The sequence below is a fragment of the Parasteatoda tepidariorum genome, chromosome 7, assembly GCF_043381705.1.
Source record: "Parasteatoda tepidariorum isolate YZ-2023 chromosome 7, CAS_Ptep_4.0, whole genome shotgun sequence".
Classification (NCBI taxonomy): domain Eukaryota; kingdom Metazoa; phylum Arthropoda; class Arachnida; order Araneae; family Theridiidae; genus Parasteatoda; species Parasteatoda tepidariorum.
Genome location: NC_092210.1, coordinates 31,841,010 through 31,858,725, shown reverse-complemented (window position 1 = coordinate 31,858,725; position 17,716 = coordinate 31,841,010). Strand labels below are relative to the sequence as shown.

Sequence of the window (17,716 nt, the reverse complement as noted above, 5' to 3'; positions counted from 1 at the left end):
TATTTATCCTTGATTAAAGTTATGAAATAGTACAAATGTCTAATTAAATTTTCTTTATTAATTTTGAATATTTTTAATCAGGGGTATAAAAAGTTTGAGTAACTGTATTTTCATACATAAAATTACTAAAAACAAAATTTAAAAACGCAATCATCAAAAAACTACTGAATTAACATCAAACACCTTTTTTTTAAAAAGAAATTACTTAAGAGAAAAAACTATAGTAAATTCATTTTATTTACAATAAGAAATGTAACATAACTTATTAAAACATAATTTAATTGACAATGATTCCTAAATATACAGATGTTACCACCATTTCTCGTACCTAATATTTTCTTTTTTTATGCCCAAGTTTAAAAGCCAGCCAGCAACATCATCAGTCATAGTTGATGGACCACAAATATAACACAAAGTTTTACCTGTTTCTAACTCTTTCACTGAATCTGCAACATTTTCTTTCTTTATTCTTGAATCTAAAAAAAAAGAGACATTAACATTACCAAAGATTAAAGCAATATTACTCAGGTTAAATCATAAATCTCCGAATGTTGAGCTTAGCTAAGGTTTTTTAAAGCAACACAAATATCTATATAAAGCTTTTCCTTCAGTTTTAAAAGCATTTTTTTAATAATAATGCAACAACAAAATACAATGTCGTTTAAAGGATAATTACTGTTAAATTTGCTGATTACTGATTTTTTAATAATAATGCAACAGCAAAATACAATACCATTTAAAAGATAATTACTGTTGAACTCACGTATGAGTCCAAAAGGACCACAATATTTGCTCATTTACAACCAAATGCTTGAAAGAAAGAAAAAACAGTTGGTGAAAAAAATAAATAAAAGTTCATACATACATAGTACTTCTTTTATTTCTGTATAGTACAAAAGTTAATTTGCTTGAATTGTATTATTGTCTCTTTACTGTGTCATAAAACATAGTCAACATCTAAAAGAAATTTTCCCATAGCTAAGATGGAAATAGGTAGAAATTTAATGAATCCCAGAAACATTGCTTGTTAAAAATGGGGATTAGGTACTTGTTAAACTTGAGCTATGCTCCAATAAAATTAATATTGTACCTTTTCAAATTTCTTCATTAAAATCGGGATCTCATTAAACAGGGCTCTTTATAAGTGAGTTTGACTGTATTCACTTATGTAAAGATTTTCCAATGAGAAAAAGACTAATGGTGAATAATACTTTTTTTTCTCATTAATAATAACTTGATAATATACTTTAAGTAAAGTGTGATATCGTATAAGTTTTTCTAAAATATCTTGTAACTTTATCTTTTTTTAAAAATCAAAGGACTGAAAAAGAATTAATGCAGAGATCTAACACAAAATATTAGGTGCTCAATGTAAAGAGAGTTTTTTTTTTTCCCTTTTCAGAATCTTTTAAAAACATTTCTATGATTGTTTGTACTACTTAAAACTCAATTTCGGCCGCAACTTATTCAACCATTTACACATATATATTTTTAAAATTCTATCTGGGAAGGAGAAAAATTAATGTTATCAATATTTGAAGAAAATTAAAATTACATACTTTATAACAAAAGGATTGAGAGCATTAATTGTTAAGAACATCAACAGCATACCTGCTGAGTAAAAAATGTACTGCCTCAATTCAGTACAAAAGGATTCAGAGCATTAATTGTTAAAAACATCAACAATATACCTGCTGAGTAAAAAAGGCACTGCCTCAATCCAGTACAAAAGGATTCAGAGCATTAATTGTTAAAAACATCAACAGCATACCTGCTGAGTAAAAAAGGCACTGCCCTAACCCAGTACAAAAGGATTCAGAGCATTAATTGTTAAAAACATCAACAGCATACCTGCTGAGTAAAAAATGTACTGCCTCAATCCAGTACAAAAGAATTCAGAGCATTAATTGTTAAAAATATCAACAGCATACCTGCTGAGTAAAAAAGGCACTGCCTCAATCCAGTACAAAAGGATTCAGAGCATTAATTGTTAAAAACATCAACAGCATACCTGCTGAGTAAACAATGTACTGCCTCAATCCAGTACAAAAGGATTCAGAGCATTAATTGTTAAAATCATCAACAGCATACCTGCTGAGTAAAAAAGGCACTGCCCTAACCCAGTACAAATGGATTCAGAGCATTAATTGTTAAAAACATCAACAGCATACCTGCTGAGTATAAAATGTACTGCCTCAATCCAGTACATACTTGTTTTTATTTAATTATCAAGGATGAACTAACAATACTCTTGCATATAACAAGATCCCAACAACATATCTATATATTTTATGATTAATGTTGATGAGCAAAAATTGAGACACATGCATATTTGGGTATGTTGATTTCAATCTGTTGCATTCAAGTTCATAAGACAAATGTTGAATTTGATTTTGTTTCCTAATATATATATATATAGTAGATTGATTTGATAAATACCTTTGCGATATTAAATAGTTATCCTAATTTTAGTTACTATAGCATCATTTATTAAAATTCTTAACAAATCAAAAGGGTGCCCTAGAGGCACCATCATTATTTTTACATAAGTTATTTATTCACATTTTTAAAATAATAAAATTAGAATGTCTCGTTATTTATTTAATAAACAATGTCTTAAAACAATAAACAAATTTTAAATAAAACTATAACAGATATTTTCATTTTCTATTGCAGTTAATAAGCAAAGAAATGAAACACTCACAAATTATACCTGGGGAAGGTATTACTTTTGGTTTTGTTACAAAATATTGGCATATCAATGTAGGATGTTCTTTCTCTATTATGCTGAATTTATCCTGAAAATACATAAAAAAATACATCACATAATTGTTTTGTTTTTTTATGATAACACTTATTAATTAACCAGCTCAAACTAATTTTATTTTATGTATTTAAATAATTTTTTAAATCAAAAATTGCTATAGATTATTTTTGAAAGAAATATAAAATAAACCTGCATTCTTTCATGTGAAAAACGAATACAAAAGATTTAAATAATGATAAATGCACAACAAATTATGTATGTAAAATATAACACTTAACATATTATTATACATAATACTCTTTTTAATTAACGTATTTTTTTAAATGTGTACAATAAACAATGAAACTACTACCAACATTATGCCTAAAGAATAAAAATATCAACAGACTGTAACCATTTAAATGATTTATTTTACAAAATTTGAATGCTAAGCACTGTAAAATGGAAATATATTTTTTGCTGAATTAATATAAAAACCAGTTGGAAAAAAAACTTTCAAAACTACAGGTCGTTTTTAAATATTACACTTAGCAATTTGCAGTGATTTTATTCTGAAAAGAAATTTTTAAAGAATAATGTCTGAGATAATCACTTTCCAAAATTCTATTTTACACACTTTCCTCTCTTTTCACTTCTAATTTGATAATATTAAAACAGACAGATCTTGTTGAAGTAAAATAAACTGTATAATACTGATCCTTTTAATAATTTATATAACTAACCAAATTAAAAACCGAATGAGATACTTTGTTGTTTACAATTTAAGAAAAAATATTATTTCAACAAATTAAAGATTAAAACAAAATTATAGCTCTCATTACATTGTTTTTCCTATTAGACATAATTAAATTTTGATTATAAGATAAGATTTGATATGTGTTCTTCATGAAGATAAAAATTTTTGTGTACACATAACATTAGATGGATTTAACAGTCATTAACTTTTAACTAAATGAATGGAAGTTACTAAATTTTATGCTCGCTTCAAAAATTTACGATTTTTTATTGTTTTTAAACAAAGAAGTATTTATTTCTGCATGCATAGTATTTCATTTAGTTCAAAATGTAATGCATATTGACTATTTATTCTTTTAAATATTGTAAGAAAAAGTAATATATTAAAGAATAGCATTTCACTATCTACAATAACATTTAGCTTTTAATGTATCCAACCAACATAAGTAACTGGAATAAATAAATACAAAATGAATATTTAAAACAAAAAAGCAGTAAAAGAAAAAATTATCATACTATTCTTAAATAATGTCCTTGGAAATAAAATATTTAATAACTTCTTATAGTAATAAAAAAATAAGAATTGAAGCATACAATACTTTGAGCATGCAATTAAATCATTATGGAGACATCATTTGTTACAATAAACTTAAAATTATCATACCACTACTCAATATGTCAAAATTGCTTTGGTAACAAAAAACTTCAGTTTCAAATGTTTAAAAAAAAAACGGTAAATGAACAAAAGGATTTAGATTATCATTAACATTTTATCCAATTAAGCAAAATAAGATTTTAAGGGATGGTACTGGTATCTATCTATTTAAGCAAGGAAACAGTTTTCTAAACAGTTGGTGAATATGAGTTGGTGTTTAAAACAGATGGTCATTCCAGTAATGGAATATATTAAACGATTTGTGCCACACGTCTGAAAAAGTTTTTTATATGTATTGGGTACATAAAATTTATCTTTTTTTTAATGAGTGGTACGTATGTGATTCTTAGAATCAAAATTTAATTACGTTATATATGAAAAGCAATGTAATGAGAGTCAGAGAATAGTGAGAGATATGAATACATAGATTGGAGATTTTTTCATAGAGTTGGGAGGTAAGAGATTTTCTGATGTTGCTGTAATGCCCATACTAATCAAAACTATTTTTTGTAAGAGTTTATTGGAAAAAATTAATGCAAAAATCAACTAGTGAAAAAAAATGTATACTAATATATGCACAAAATAATAAACAAAGTGGAAAATTCTCACCCGAAATACCAGCTCTTCTTCAGTTTTTGCACTGTACAACAAATGAACTTTTCCAGGGCGGATTGAATTTTCTGACTGAAACTGGGAAGCCAAGAGTAAATCTCTGTATTCATAAAGTATTGAAACTAAGGGATTTATGCCAACTCCTCCACCAATAAGTAAAAGATCGGCTTCAGCTTCATCCCTATTTGAGAGCGGATCATAATAAAAGTCTCCTCCAACTCTTATTTGAACTTCCTGTCCTGGGCAACACTAAATTACAACAAATATTATTACAGCGATCATATTTTTGTTATTGTTAAATCTATTAAATATTAAAATTTTAATCATGCAAAAGTTAAAAGAAAAAAAGACAGGAGTTTATGTAACACATTTGGAAAAAAATTTCTGGATATAAATAGTTAAAAATAAATCAACCGATTATAAATTATGCTAGATATCAGGAATTGGGCCGAATTTCGATAATTTAGTAGTACATGCGACACCGATGAAAGATCCAGCAAACAGAAAAAAAGTTATCAAAAATTTCATCAGATCAAAGCTAATATTAGAACATGAAAATTTTCTCATTTAATTAGACTGACGATTGTTATTAATCTATAATCATTGTGTTACTTTTTTCTTATTTAGAAGAAGCAAATTTTGGCATTTTTACTAGGCAAATAACAATTTTTCCTTCACAACTTTTACTAAGTTTGGTATTAAAAAGGCTGGGTAAAAAGCTATTTATTTATTGATAATACTTAGATTAAAAACTTGCAAAATGTAAAATATCTGAGGAGAGGAAGAAGTGGAAACTCCTAATGTAAGTAAAGAATTATTATGCCGTGTTAATCGAAATTCAAATTTATTAATAAAAATTGCATTTAATAATTAATTAATTGGAATTAAAATTTACCATGTCTTTAACTTATAAAATATAGAGAGCAAAATAAAACATATTCCTTTATTAAGCAGTAGTAGAGTTCTGCATAATGGCACCGTTATAAACAAGTGTTCTCCAAGAGCTAATGTGGAGCTTGACAAAAACTTCATCCTCACATTTTTCTCAAAGCATTAATTTTTTCTTTCATAAAAATTTTGCCACATTTTCAACGGTCAGACTGAGTGGCCATCGAACATCCAAAAGCCCTCAGTCCTACTACCAAGAAATTCAAATAACCAGCAAATGTGTATTTTCTAACATACTAACAGACATTTAAGAGCATGCTAAGAGACCCAAAATTTGGTAAATTATCAATAGATAATACAATCAAAGAGACCATTAGAATTTAATAAAATCCTGAAGCCGAAACATTGATCCGAGAAATTAAGCAGCTTAAAGAAAAATAGATTTTGATATTTGATTTGTTGCGACACTGGATTAATGAGTTATTCAATTGTAATGAATTAAAAAGTAAGCCTTTGCATTGATCGTTAAGAAAGAAAAAAATTATTTATATTCCCTTTTTATAAAATGTGATAGTAATTAAATCAATTAAAACAGGATAAAGAATGATTAAAAAACTAAATTCATGAAATTAAAGAAAATTCAAAAGCTAGGAAATGCATGATGCCTATAAAGGCATCACAGGAATATGCTAAATCTACAATAGGAGTAGAATCGCCTAATTAAATGGTCAACAAAAGGACATCTTAACTCTCTTTTTAGCCAGATTCAAAGAGCTAAAAAGAAATAAACACATACCAAGCTTTTGTCTATTTTCTGTTATAAACAAAACAAAAAAAAAATTTTTACAAATTGTAGCTGATGTATGTGAAACAAAATTTTAATATGAAGAATAGAAACTGCAATGAGTGGCTCTAGCTAAGTCAGATACTTTGAAGCTGGCTGAGTAAGACATAAAAATTTTCGGTAGAACTGAAATGACCTCAGATAAGAAATTTGGATAATTTAGACCATGTATATTATTATTACATTCAATTATAATCTATTATGAAATCAAGAGCTTGTGCTTTAATAAATAGTAAACATATAAGAGAGAACATATTTATAAAAATTACGAACTTTCCATGAAACTGAAATTACTTTTATTTCTTTATAATTTATAAATTACAGGCATTTTTAAAGATTAAAAATTACTTAACATTTCAGAATCATTACTAAGAAATTAGATGCCCTTGTTAGAGGAAAATTTTTCTTAAAATCAGTAATTTATTATCTATAAATGAAACACTAACTAAAAAAAAATTAAAATTTCTAAAAAAATATATACACTTCCCCTACAATAATGGAATAGACACTTTCAGTTTTTGACATTTTTAGGGAGCTTAATGTTCTTCTCTACAAAAATAATTTTTTTATACAGGCATCTGACATGTGCCAAACATTCTATCTATACTTAAGATATGTTTTTTATTTAAAGCATGATAAATAAAGTTTAAATTTGCATACATAATTATGAAGCCAGTGTGTTGGAGGAAATTTTCCATATTTCACTGAAAGTTCTAAAATGCCCTTTTCTTTTGCTTCATTCGGAGGTGATGTCATGCTATAACCAGTGACTTCTAAAATACCAGGCACATAGAAATCCACCCTATACACACAATAGACATTAAATAAGATTAAATCAATAATTTTATTTTTCAAAATATTTTACAAGTGAGTTTATAATATTTTGGGTTGGCATGAAATTACTTTCGGTTTGCATTAGTAGCATGGCTTTAAATTTATTTTATTTTTTTCGTTGTCAATGTTAGAATTTTTTTTCTTTTGAGACTCAGTAGTTAATGCCTTAAAGTTGCTATATAAATAAATTTTGTTTGAAATCGATAGTTTAAGATTGATTTTAAGCATTTTTGGCACATTTTACTTTTTTATTTTATAGAGATGAGACAGTGGCTGAAGAGATACGTATAATTCATGGTGTTAAGTGTTTAACAGAAAACATATGTCAAAATTGGTTTAAAAAAATTTCATTCTGAAGATTTTTTACAGGGCCGATGTTTTGGGTAACTTTCTGAAATTAATGCATACAACAAAAAAAAACATAATTGAATCGAATAATCAGATAACTGAGTGAAAGATTGAAAAACAGTTAAATGCATCAGACACAATGATTGAAAATTGTTGTGTCTTATTAAGAAAATAGTCTCGGACTTATTTAGAAACTCAATATTTGTGTTACGCGCAAATGAAAGCAATTCAAATCAGACAGCGAAATAATATTTGTGAGACACATTTAAAATGTAATGCAGTTGACCTTATGTATTAAGCAAATTATCATTGGCATTTAAAAATGAGTCGCTTACGATAATGTTAACCAAAAAAGATCATGGTCTAAGCATGATGAACCAATATAAATTATATCAAAAGCGGAATTCCATCAGAAAATGACCTTGCTGTCAATTTTGTGGGACTACAAGGATGTTATATACTACAAACAACCAGAGTTGGCCTTTGATTACAGTAATCGATTACAACTGTAATTGATTACAGATAATTACAGCTATACATGATAATCACGATTACAAGTAATCAATTACTTGTAATCGTGATTCCAAGTAATTGTGATTACAAGTAATCACAACAAAAATGATTACAAGTAATTATGATTACAAGTAATCAAAATATATGATTACATGTAATTTGATTACATGTAATTTGATTACATGTAATTGTGATTACTTGTAATCAAACTATACGATTANAACTTAAAAAAACTGCACTACTTAATGCACAAGCATTTTCACTCTAATGGTTAAAATAAGATATTACCATTGCCCTGCTTTAAAAGAAAACCCTTTTTCCTCCACATAAAGGCGGGCTATTTTTATTGTTGGAGAGGCATTTTGTATGCTTTTTACAACAGCTGTGTAGATCTTCTATAATATAAGGACAAACTTAAAAAGACAGAATAATTAAATACACATACAACTACTTATTACAGAGATAGAAGTTTATACCTTCAAAAATACAATTTAAAATCGAATGTGTTACCTGCCTTTTGTCGGTAAACATTTGGAGACATACGAAAATCTGCCCTACTGGAAAACTTGATGGATTGTGCACAAAATTGTCTGCAAAGGTTGTATATAAATTAATAATATAAGAAAATAATTTTAATATTATATAAAAATAATATATTATTACAAACAAAAAACTTTTGTTAGAAAAATAAATAATTAAAAAAATAAATAAAATAACTCCAATACTTTTTCTGAGTGAATGAAATATGGCCAGTTTTAAACTGCTATTAACATTATTATATACTGGGTGCAGTGGCATAGTTTTATTGTATATTTGGAGGGGTTACGCCTTTTGACAAATATACATATACCTGCCAACTTGTATAGTCGTTGAAAAAGATTTTACAAAGTGGTTGTAAATGAACAAGTAAAGTTGGAAAGATTCTTTAATAATTAAACATTTAAGAGCTAAGTAAGCTAACAAATAGATCATATTTATATATTTTTTCATTACTGATTTGTTGTGGTAGGTTGAATTATTATTATTTTTTTTTTTAAACTTCAAAGTTGAAGGTTTAATACGTCTAACTACTAAAATGCTGTTACTACTAGCAAGTTCCTTTCTCGGTGGTCGCACAAGTGAGCAAGTTATATATACATTCTAAATGTTTAAATCAAGAGAAAAATGAAATTTTTTTATGTCAACATCTTTCTTACCGAACCGAATAGCCCATTAGTCAAGTAATTTATAATTTCGGAGGAGATGTCCCATAAAAGCCTCCCCAAAACTAAGCCACTGACTGGGTGTCATAATAATGCCTGATGGAGATGGAATCAATTTATAAAACAAATGGTATAAATGTATGGTTGATGGCATTATGCTTGAGCTACTAGGAATTTCATCCCATTAAATTGCACATTTAGTAAACTACCTGCCAATAAGTGCACTGAAGATATGCGAGAGCTGCAAATAAATTTCACCTGTGATATCCCCATTTGACATTTGCCAAGAAATGAGTTAGTGAGAACTTATGAAGGATTTTGATGGGGTTTACATATTAAAACAGTGGATGCTCATGCAGTTATTCCAATTCTGCAGTACCACCTATTAGTGGGAAGTTTAACTATATTAGTAATTTGGTGGGATGAAATCCCTTCCCAAGCATAATGCTATAAAACATAGATTTTATTGTATTTTTGGGACACCGAGTATAAGCTATAGCTGATTGTAAACCCTAATATTTTATACAACACATTTCAAGGTAAAATACAAGTAACAAATCACTTTGACACAAGTTTGTTGCTAAAGAACAAATTAAAACTTAGGAACATTTTTTTTCCCAAACTGGTTATTCAAAGGAATGAGTGGTTAAAATTTTAAAAAAAACCGTTAAATATTATTATTCAGCAATTCAATTACAGTTATGTAAAAGTAAACATTAACATTCAATTTGAAATTGTAAACAATTAAGAATAAGTTCTTTATTATTGTTTCAGTATTACTGCTGATTCAAGCTTTTCCTACTCTATTTTGCCCCCTAATTGTTTTTAAAGTTCTAAAAACCTTAGCTTTATTTCTATAATTTAAAAATGTTGATGCATAAAATAGAAATAAAAAATTTATTTATTATTTTTAATTTAATTCACCCAGGACCAAACTAAATGCTATTGAATTTCGCATCACTTTCACAAATTTCTGTAATAGCTTGCATATTCATATAGTTTACTCCTTGTATCTTTGTTATACAGGATATTCAAATATGAAACTAATCAATATCATCCTGATATGTAAGAAAAAGTTAAAAATATCTTCAGATACAGGTTCATTTATCTTTAAAGTAACATTTATTATTTGCTCATTAATGAATTTTTATAAAATTTATGAATGCATCACATTAAATTACATTTGCTTCAAATCCAGGATGCGTAGACAAATTATTCAACAAAAAATAAGTACCTTTTAAGCACTCAAATCATATTTTTAAGCACTTTAAAAGAATATCAGAATTAGGCAGGGTTGGAAAGTTTTTGACAACTGACGGTTTTATCTTATTTTAACCGTCATGTAAAAAAACACAACCTTTTGGCATTGTTTTTTAGATTTATCAAAAATCACGAAATTTTGAATCATGTAAAACGAATGTAGTTTTCATGCGCTACGAACTGACAATAAGCAAAATAGATTTGGGTTGAATTAATTGTGAAAACGTTGAATAGAACAATCAGAACTGTATCTTTTTGCGTAATTTGAAGAGAAAATCAACATAGTAAAGGAAAAATCTCATTTTGAAAAAGGGAAAATTAAGCACTATTTAAAAATACCCAATGAAAAAAGCACCTATAAGGGCTTTTTTAAAAAATAAGCAACTTTTAAAAACGCTTCGCACCCTTCAAATCTATTCAATTAACTAAAAATGTGCAGAAAAATGAGCAAAAATTTGAATTTCAAATAGCTAAATTATTTACATATTTCAACCTGCAAGAAGTTTAGTTTACTTCCTAAAAAACTTTTTTATGCTATAATAGTTGTGTGTTTTTATAAAAACTCATTTTAGTACTAAAATTACAATTTATTATGTTTTGCATTATTATTATCTAATTTTAACTACAACAGTTAAAAAATAAGAATAATATTTAATTGTAATGTTAACTAACAGGACTTGAGTTTAGGAAGAAAAAAAATTTTCATAGCAATTTTTTTTTTAAATTTGTAAGAAAATGTAAGATATGTATCTAAGATAATGTATTTAATTTAGACATCACTTTTATACTTGGAATATGCACTGAAGATGGATACATTATCTCAGATATAATTAATTGATATTAAAAACTTAAAAAAACTGCACTACTTATAACATAAAAAATTTACATTTTATGACATGAAAAAAATATAGCATAGGCAAAATTAACATATTGGTAATTTATGCTTCATAATTTTGTTTCATTTAATCTAACAAAATTACCTAGAAGCAAAACAGAATAAGAAAAACAGCGACAGACGAAATATAAGCTAAATGTCCAAGGGAAAATTAATTTTTCGAAATTTATGAATTATCACAAATTTACAATAATATCATCTTTCAAAGAATTCTTAAGCAATCTTGAAGGTTTAATTCCCTGGCACTTGAAATATTACACATAAAAAAACTACGAAAGCTCAATTATTTTTTAAGTTTATCATTTCAACGGAAAGTAATGATGAATTTATAAAGGTTTTTCATATAATATTTTGCAATGAATAAGAAAACAATTTATTATAAATTAAACATGAGAGTAACAACAATTTTACTCAACATGTAATTATATAATATAGACGTTTAGTGTATCATACCTCTGATAAGATACTTTTAATAAGTGAGATGGATATTTTTCTATTATCTTTAAAATCATATCGAATAATGAAAAAAGAAAAAAAAAAATCCTAACGAAATTGAAAGTTTTGTGAATTGCGCAATAAAGTAACTTCTGATATTAATTTCAAATAGTTGATGATTATAAAAACAAAATCAGCACAGGAATTTCGTAATTTTATTAAAATACAATTGTTTGTATCATATACCAGAAAATTTATATTATCTATAAATTGTAAATTGTTTATATTATTCCAATTCTTGTTTTGCTTTTGCTATTTTTATTAGAAACTGTAGTTCAGTTCAGTTCAGAGTTCATGCAAATTTTCATTTTAATAAGTAATGCTCAGACCAATCATGATTTATTGTAGTTATGCTTTTCGTTTATTTTAATTGCTTCTGTTTTGAGAGCATTATGTTTGAATATTGTATTTTCATAGCAAAATGATCAATAACGAATATTCAATCTATTTCAAAAGTTACGTATGAATGTTTGACAGCTAAGCACAGATGGCGCTACAAGTTAGAATTCATCGTAAGACTTCCGGGTTACTACTTCCGATTTATTTTTACGCCAAAACTTCAAAAAGCGCACCATCCAATATTATTATAGTATTAATAGTCCTTACTATATTACGCGTTCTTATAATTTAATAGCGTTTAATTTGGTCCTTGGTGAATTAAATTTAGAATAAAAAAATTTTATTTATATTTTATGCATCAACATTTGTAAATTATGGAAGTAAAGCGAAGCTTTTAAGAATTTTTAAAATAATTGGGGGCAAAAAAGAGTAGGAAAAACTTAAACAATATCAGACGGTGAAATTTTGCACAGATATAGCCAAATAAGGGATAATGCTAAAAACATGGTAAACCTTACACTTTATTTATTTTTTGATTATAATTTTCTTACATTTGTTTTAGGCTCACAACCAGTTAAAATTTATAAATTACAGGAAACTCTTATGAATGGAAAAATTACGAGTAAATTTAATCACAAATTAAAATAATAAAGCTTCCTAAAATATTAAGCCTGTTCATACATCGCCTCTCAAACGTAACATAAGCCGAGGAATACACCGGAAGTTTTCTAAATTTCTTCTGATTTTAGGAAGCCTGTTATTTCTTACATTCAGTCAACCATTCATTAACTAGAACAGTTCCTAAAATACATAACCGTTACTGGACTGATGTCGTGTATTTAGCCGTTCGAGGCTATGTTTACTTAAAGGGAAATCGATTCACTTTGATTACTGACCACAAGCCCCTGGTTTCCATCTTTTCATGTAAAAAGGGTCTCCCAGTCCTTTCTGCGACAAGACTTTTGCATTATGCTCTTGTTCTGCAAGCTTATAATTTTGATATCGTTTATCGCAATACAAAGGACCACGGCAATGCTGACTGCTTATCACGTCTACCATTGAAATCTGAAGAACTGGAATTAAAAGATGATATTGCAGTATACCAAATTTCCCAAATTGAAACCTTACCCGTTACTGCCAAAGATTTAGCAAAAGCCACGCAGTTCGATGAACACTTGGGAAAACTTTTAAAAATATTACAATATGGAGGTCAATTAGAGGGGAAGGAAAAATATACCTTACAGGATGGGTGTATTATGTATGGGCAACGAGTGTGTATTCCAGACTGCTACAAAGCAAAAATACTAGACGAGTTGCATCATGGGCATCTTGGTGTAGTAAAAATGAAAGCAATTGCCAGATCTTACGTGTATTGGCAAGACATTGACCAAGACATAGAGAATTCTGCGAAAAACTGTTTGGACTGTGCTAGGTTCAAAACGGACCCAGCAAAAGCAAAAGTTCATCATTGGGAATATCCCAGTGCACCATGGGAAAGAGTGCACATTGATTTCGCAGGACCTATATTTGAACGGATGTTTCTACTTATTGTTGACGCACATTCAAAATGGCTTGAAGTTTACCCCATGAAGACAGCCAACTCATTCAAGACAATTGAATGCCTCCGAGATTGCTTTTCACGTTTTGGACTACCTGTAGTGTTAGTTTCCGACAACGGCACACAGTTTACTTCACAAGAGTTCCAAACATTTATACGAAGCAATGGCATTAAGCATAAGACATGCGCCCCTTTCAAACCATCCAGCAATGGACAAGCAGAGCGCTACGTGCATACATTAAAACAATCTCTCCGTGCCATGCAGAACTTTGCAGGAAATATCCAGCAAAAGGTTAGCACCTTCCTCATGCAATATCGCAAGGCTCCTAATATGACAACTATGATTAGTCCGGCTATGCTTTTCCTTAAGAGAGACATTAGGACTAGAATAGATCTTGTTCTCCCTGACTTGGTCGGAAGAGTCAATGAGAAGATCAGAAAAAGCACGTATGATTTTCAAGATCGTATTTTTCACGAAGGTGATAAGGTGGCTATTCGAGACTATCGTTCACCCAACGCAAGGTGGAAATTTGGAACAGTTATGAGCAAAGATGGAGCTCTTCATTACACAGTTAATGTGCAAGGTACATTGTATAGACGCCACGTAGACCAAATGCGACCAACAGGAGACCAGATCTTGGATAAGACTATTCACGTTCCACGAGTTAGTTTCAGCAGTGAGACCTCACACATCGGCACTACTGATAATTCTCCTGAATCCACTGATCCTGGCGGAGATATCCAAAACCACTCTGGATCCGGCAAATCAACACCAGAAACTCGCCAACCATCTCCAACTAAGAAACCGAGTTCAGCTGTTTTGCCGAGAAGTACTCCATCTTCAACTTCTCAACAAACTCCATTTCAGCCGAGGCGATCACAAAGGATTAGACGGCCCCCTAAGAGACTTGACCTTTAAATCTCCATTTTAAAGGGGGAGGAGATGTCGTGTATTTAGCCGTTCGAGGCTATGTTTACGAACTATCACGCCTACGCAATCGAATTGGGACTTTCCCTCTAAAAGTTTCAGTTTGTATTCCTCATCTGTTAGCGTTGCGTTAAGACGCATCTTTTGTATTCTAAATTCTAAATGTTGTAATTAATTAATAAATAGTGCTTGTTAGATATAAGAGTGTTATTTCCTAAAACCCCACGCTATGGGACAGCACAACTGATGTTTTACTTCCGGTTAAGAAGTATGCAGCTGCTTACAACCGCTTATTCTGCGAAGCGATATTTTCAAATAGAATAGATAATTTTGTTTTTAATGAATAGAAGAAATTATGTAATTTCTGAGCTCAAATCTGCTGTATTTCGTTAGATAACAATAATATTAATTAATTCTGGTGAGTTTGAAGTGGAAATTTGTTTTAGTCCTTTATAACTGTATTGTTAAAAAATTGACATGGTTGCTAGATTACTCGCTAGAGAGTATACTCACTTTTTTGCAATTTTTACTAATTTGGAATCTTTTTTCTTGTTTATTACTGTTTTTCTTGTAGCAAGGTGTGTACCATAGTGTTAGCATATTGTTCGAGCAGCGAGATTAAGTTTATTTTACAAATTATCATTTTGGTTTGAACTTAAATTATGATTTAGGATAGGTAAATTGTTGACGATGTAAGAAGTGTTTTATAACGATAATTTTTTTTTTTTCAATTTCTTACTTCTTGAAATGACAAGTCTTCAAATTACGATTCTATTTTTAAACATAAATAATAAATACACGTATACAGGAAATACAACTCAAGAGAGTCTCAAAATACAATGCTCACGTTGTGAGCCAAATGACTTCAAAATACACAGGAAACAGTAACCCGGAAATTTATGCAGTGAAAAGCTTGCATTGCACCCTAGTGTAGAAAGCACCAGCCAGTTAGCCCAGTTCATTATTACATTTACATATTCATTTATATAATCACTTAATAAAAATTTGCATTATAGTTTTTTTTTTTTTTTTTTTTTTGCAAATTATAATTTTTTTTCTTCTCAATTGATTGCGAATAACGATTGCGATTCATTGTTCATTGCAATTTTTTTTAAAAATTTTATTAGGAAAACAAATAAAAAAAATTTTATATGGTCACAAAGTTTCCAATTGATTTATTTTTATTCTCTTTCAATTGTTTATAATTAAAAAAAAATGTTTTATCTAAATAGAAAAAAAACATTTTTTTCGTAAAACCACGAATAATAATTATACAACTTGGGAAATAAAATTCATTTTGAAATTGGTTTCATGACCTTCGAAAAAGAAAAAAAAATTCAAAAAATTTTCTATTTAATCCACATATTTTGATAGATTTTCGACGTAATCAAGATGACTTTACATTACAAATACATGCGTAACAATATAGTAAGATGTAAATTATGTAAGATTAAAGATTACAACAAAAACAAACATAATTATTATACAATGGTTATGAAATATTATTAAGAAAATGATTGAAAACTGCAGTATTTTGTAATTTGATACGCATTTTGCTTTAATGTTGGAAATTTCATTCATTATTTGATATTTATTACTAATAAAAAGTTCACGTACGTTATTATTAAAATTTTCTGTGGTATGCAAAAACACGAAACCTTGGTAGTTTGTTTCTCCACTACTAAAATTGTAATAATCTTTCCTTAAAGTTTCTGCTTTCACGAAATTTATTAATTATCGGCTTTCACCATAGAGACTATAGGTACTTTTTTCTGTATTTTACGATGTAGTGAAAGGAATCAGGCAACCTAAAAATCAACTTTTCTCAGGTTCACACCCCTCAAAAATAATATATAAAAAAATTGTCTGCATTATGCTTGATTTAAAGATATAGCTCAAATTGCTAACTTTTAAACATTTCATTTTTTGAATGAAATTTTTTTTCTTTTGAAAATGAATAACGAAAATTTGCAGCTTTTTTTTAATATATACACTACCGGTCAAAAGTTTGCGAAAATTTTGAAATCTACAAAAAAAAGGTCTAAATTCAAATGTTCATAGAACTACGAAAAATCATTCAAAATGCATGAAAATTTGATATGTTCTAAAGTGAACCTTCTACAGTTAGTTGCATATGATCAAATTGCAATACTTCGTTTTTTGCGAACTGAATCCAGCTTTTCATCATGGGTTGTTTCTATGGTGAAAAAAGTTGTTAAGTTAGAACGCTTGCCAAACTTGCAAAAAAATTTTTTTGCACTTTCTGCTGATAGAAAATAGATATTTGAACCGTTCTATGTGAGTCCTCAAAATTTCAGATCGATTTGATTTTTTTTGACGAAGTTATAGAATTTTGAAAAACATGTGTACTATTCTCGATTTTTGAGCACTCCACATATGCGGTCTTTTGGTCCATACATCTTCTACCAAAGAACTTTTTAATTTTAACGTTTTCTATATTTTCAAATAATTAATATTGGTTATAAAACAAATATTCTTATTCATTATTGTAATTATTGTTATTAAAAAGAATTTATTATGAATATGATTAAAACAATGTCTCATAGATGTCACATTTCATCGAAAATTTGTTTGTTCTTGCAAACGATGCTCTGATATTTCGAATAGAAATCAGTTATGGGACATTTTACAACAGGAATGGAACTCTATATCACTTAAAGTGATTAATGGTTTGTTAGAACGAATGCCACGCATATGTAAGGCAATAATAAAAGTAAAAGGTGGATGGTTCGAGGAATCTAAGATTTAAATGTTAATTTATTTAATTACAAAATACGAATAAGAATATGTTAAATATTTGACCTGTTGTAAATAAAATAGTT

The 17,716-nt window shown here is 28.3% G+C and overlaps 1 protein-coding gene across 2 annotated transcripts; it reads right to left on the bottom strand.

Annotated features, from left to right (window-relative positions):
- Window positions 1–219: 219 nt before the first annotated feature.
- On the bottom strand, window positions 220–12,068 carry LOC107446708 (oxidoreductase NAD-binding domain-containing protein 1; the record flags this gene model as incomplete). Of its 2 annotated transcripts, none has more annotated exon segments than XM_043043193.2 (7): window positions 220–476; window positions 2,705–2,798; window positions 4,767–5,018; window positions 7,162–7,303; window positions 8,485–8,591; window positions 8,707–8,786; window positions 12,007–12,068. In XM_043043193.2, coding segments are annotated over 6 exon segments (783 nt in total). In that variant the 3' UTR covers window positions 220–309.
- Between the last annotated feature and the right edge of the window lie 5,648 nt (window positions 12,069–17,716).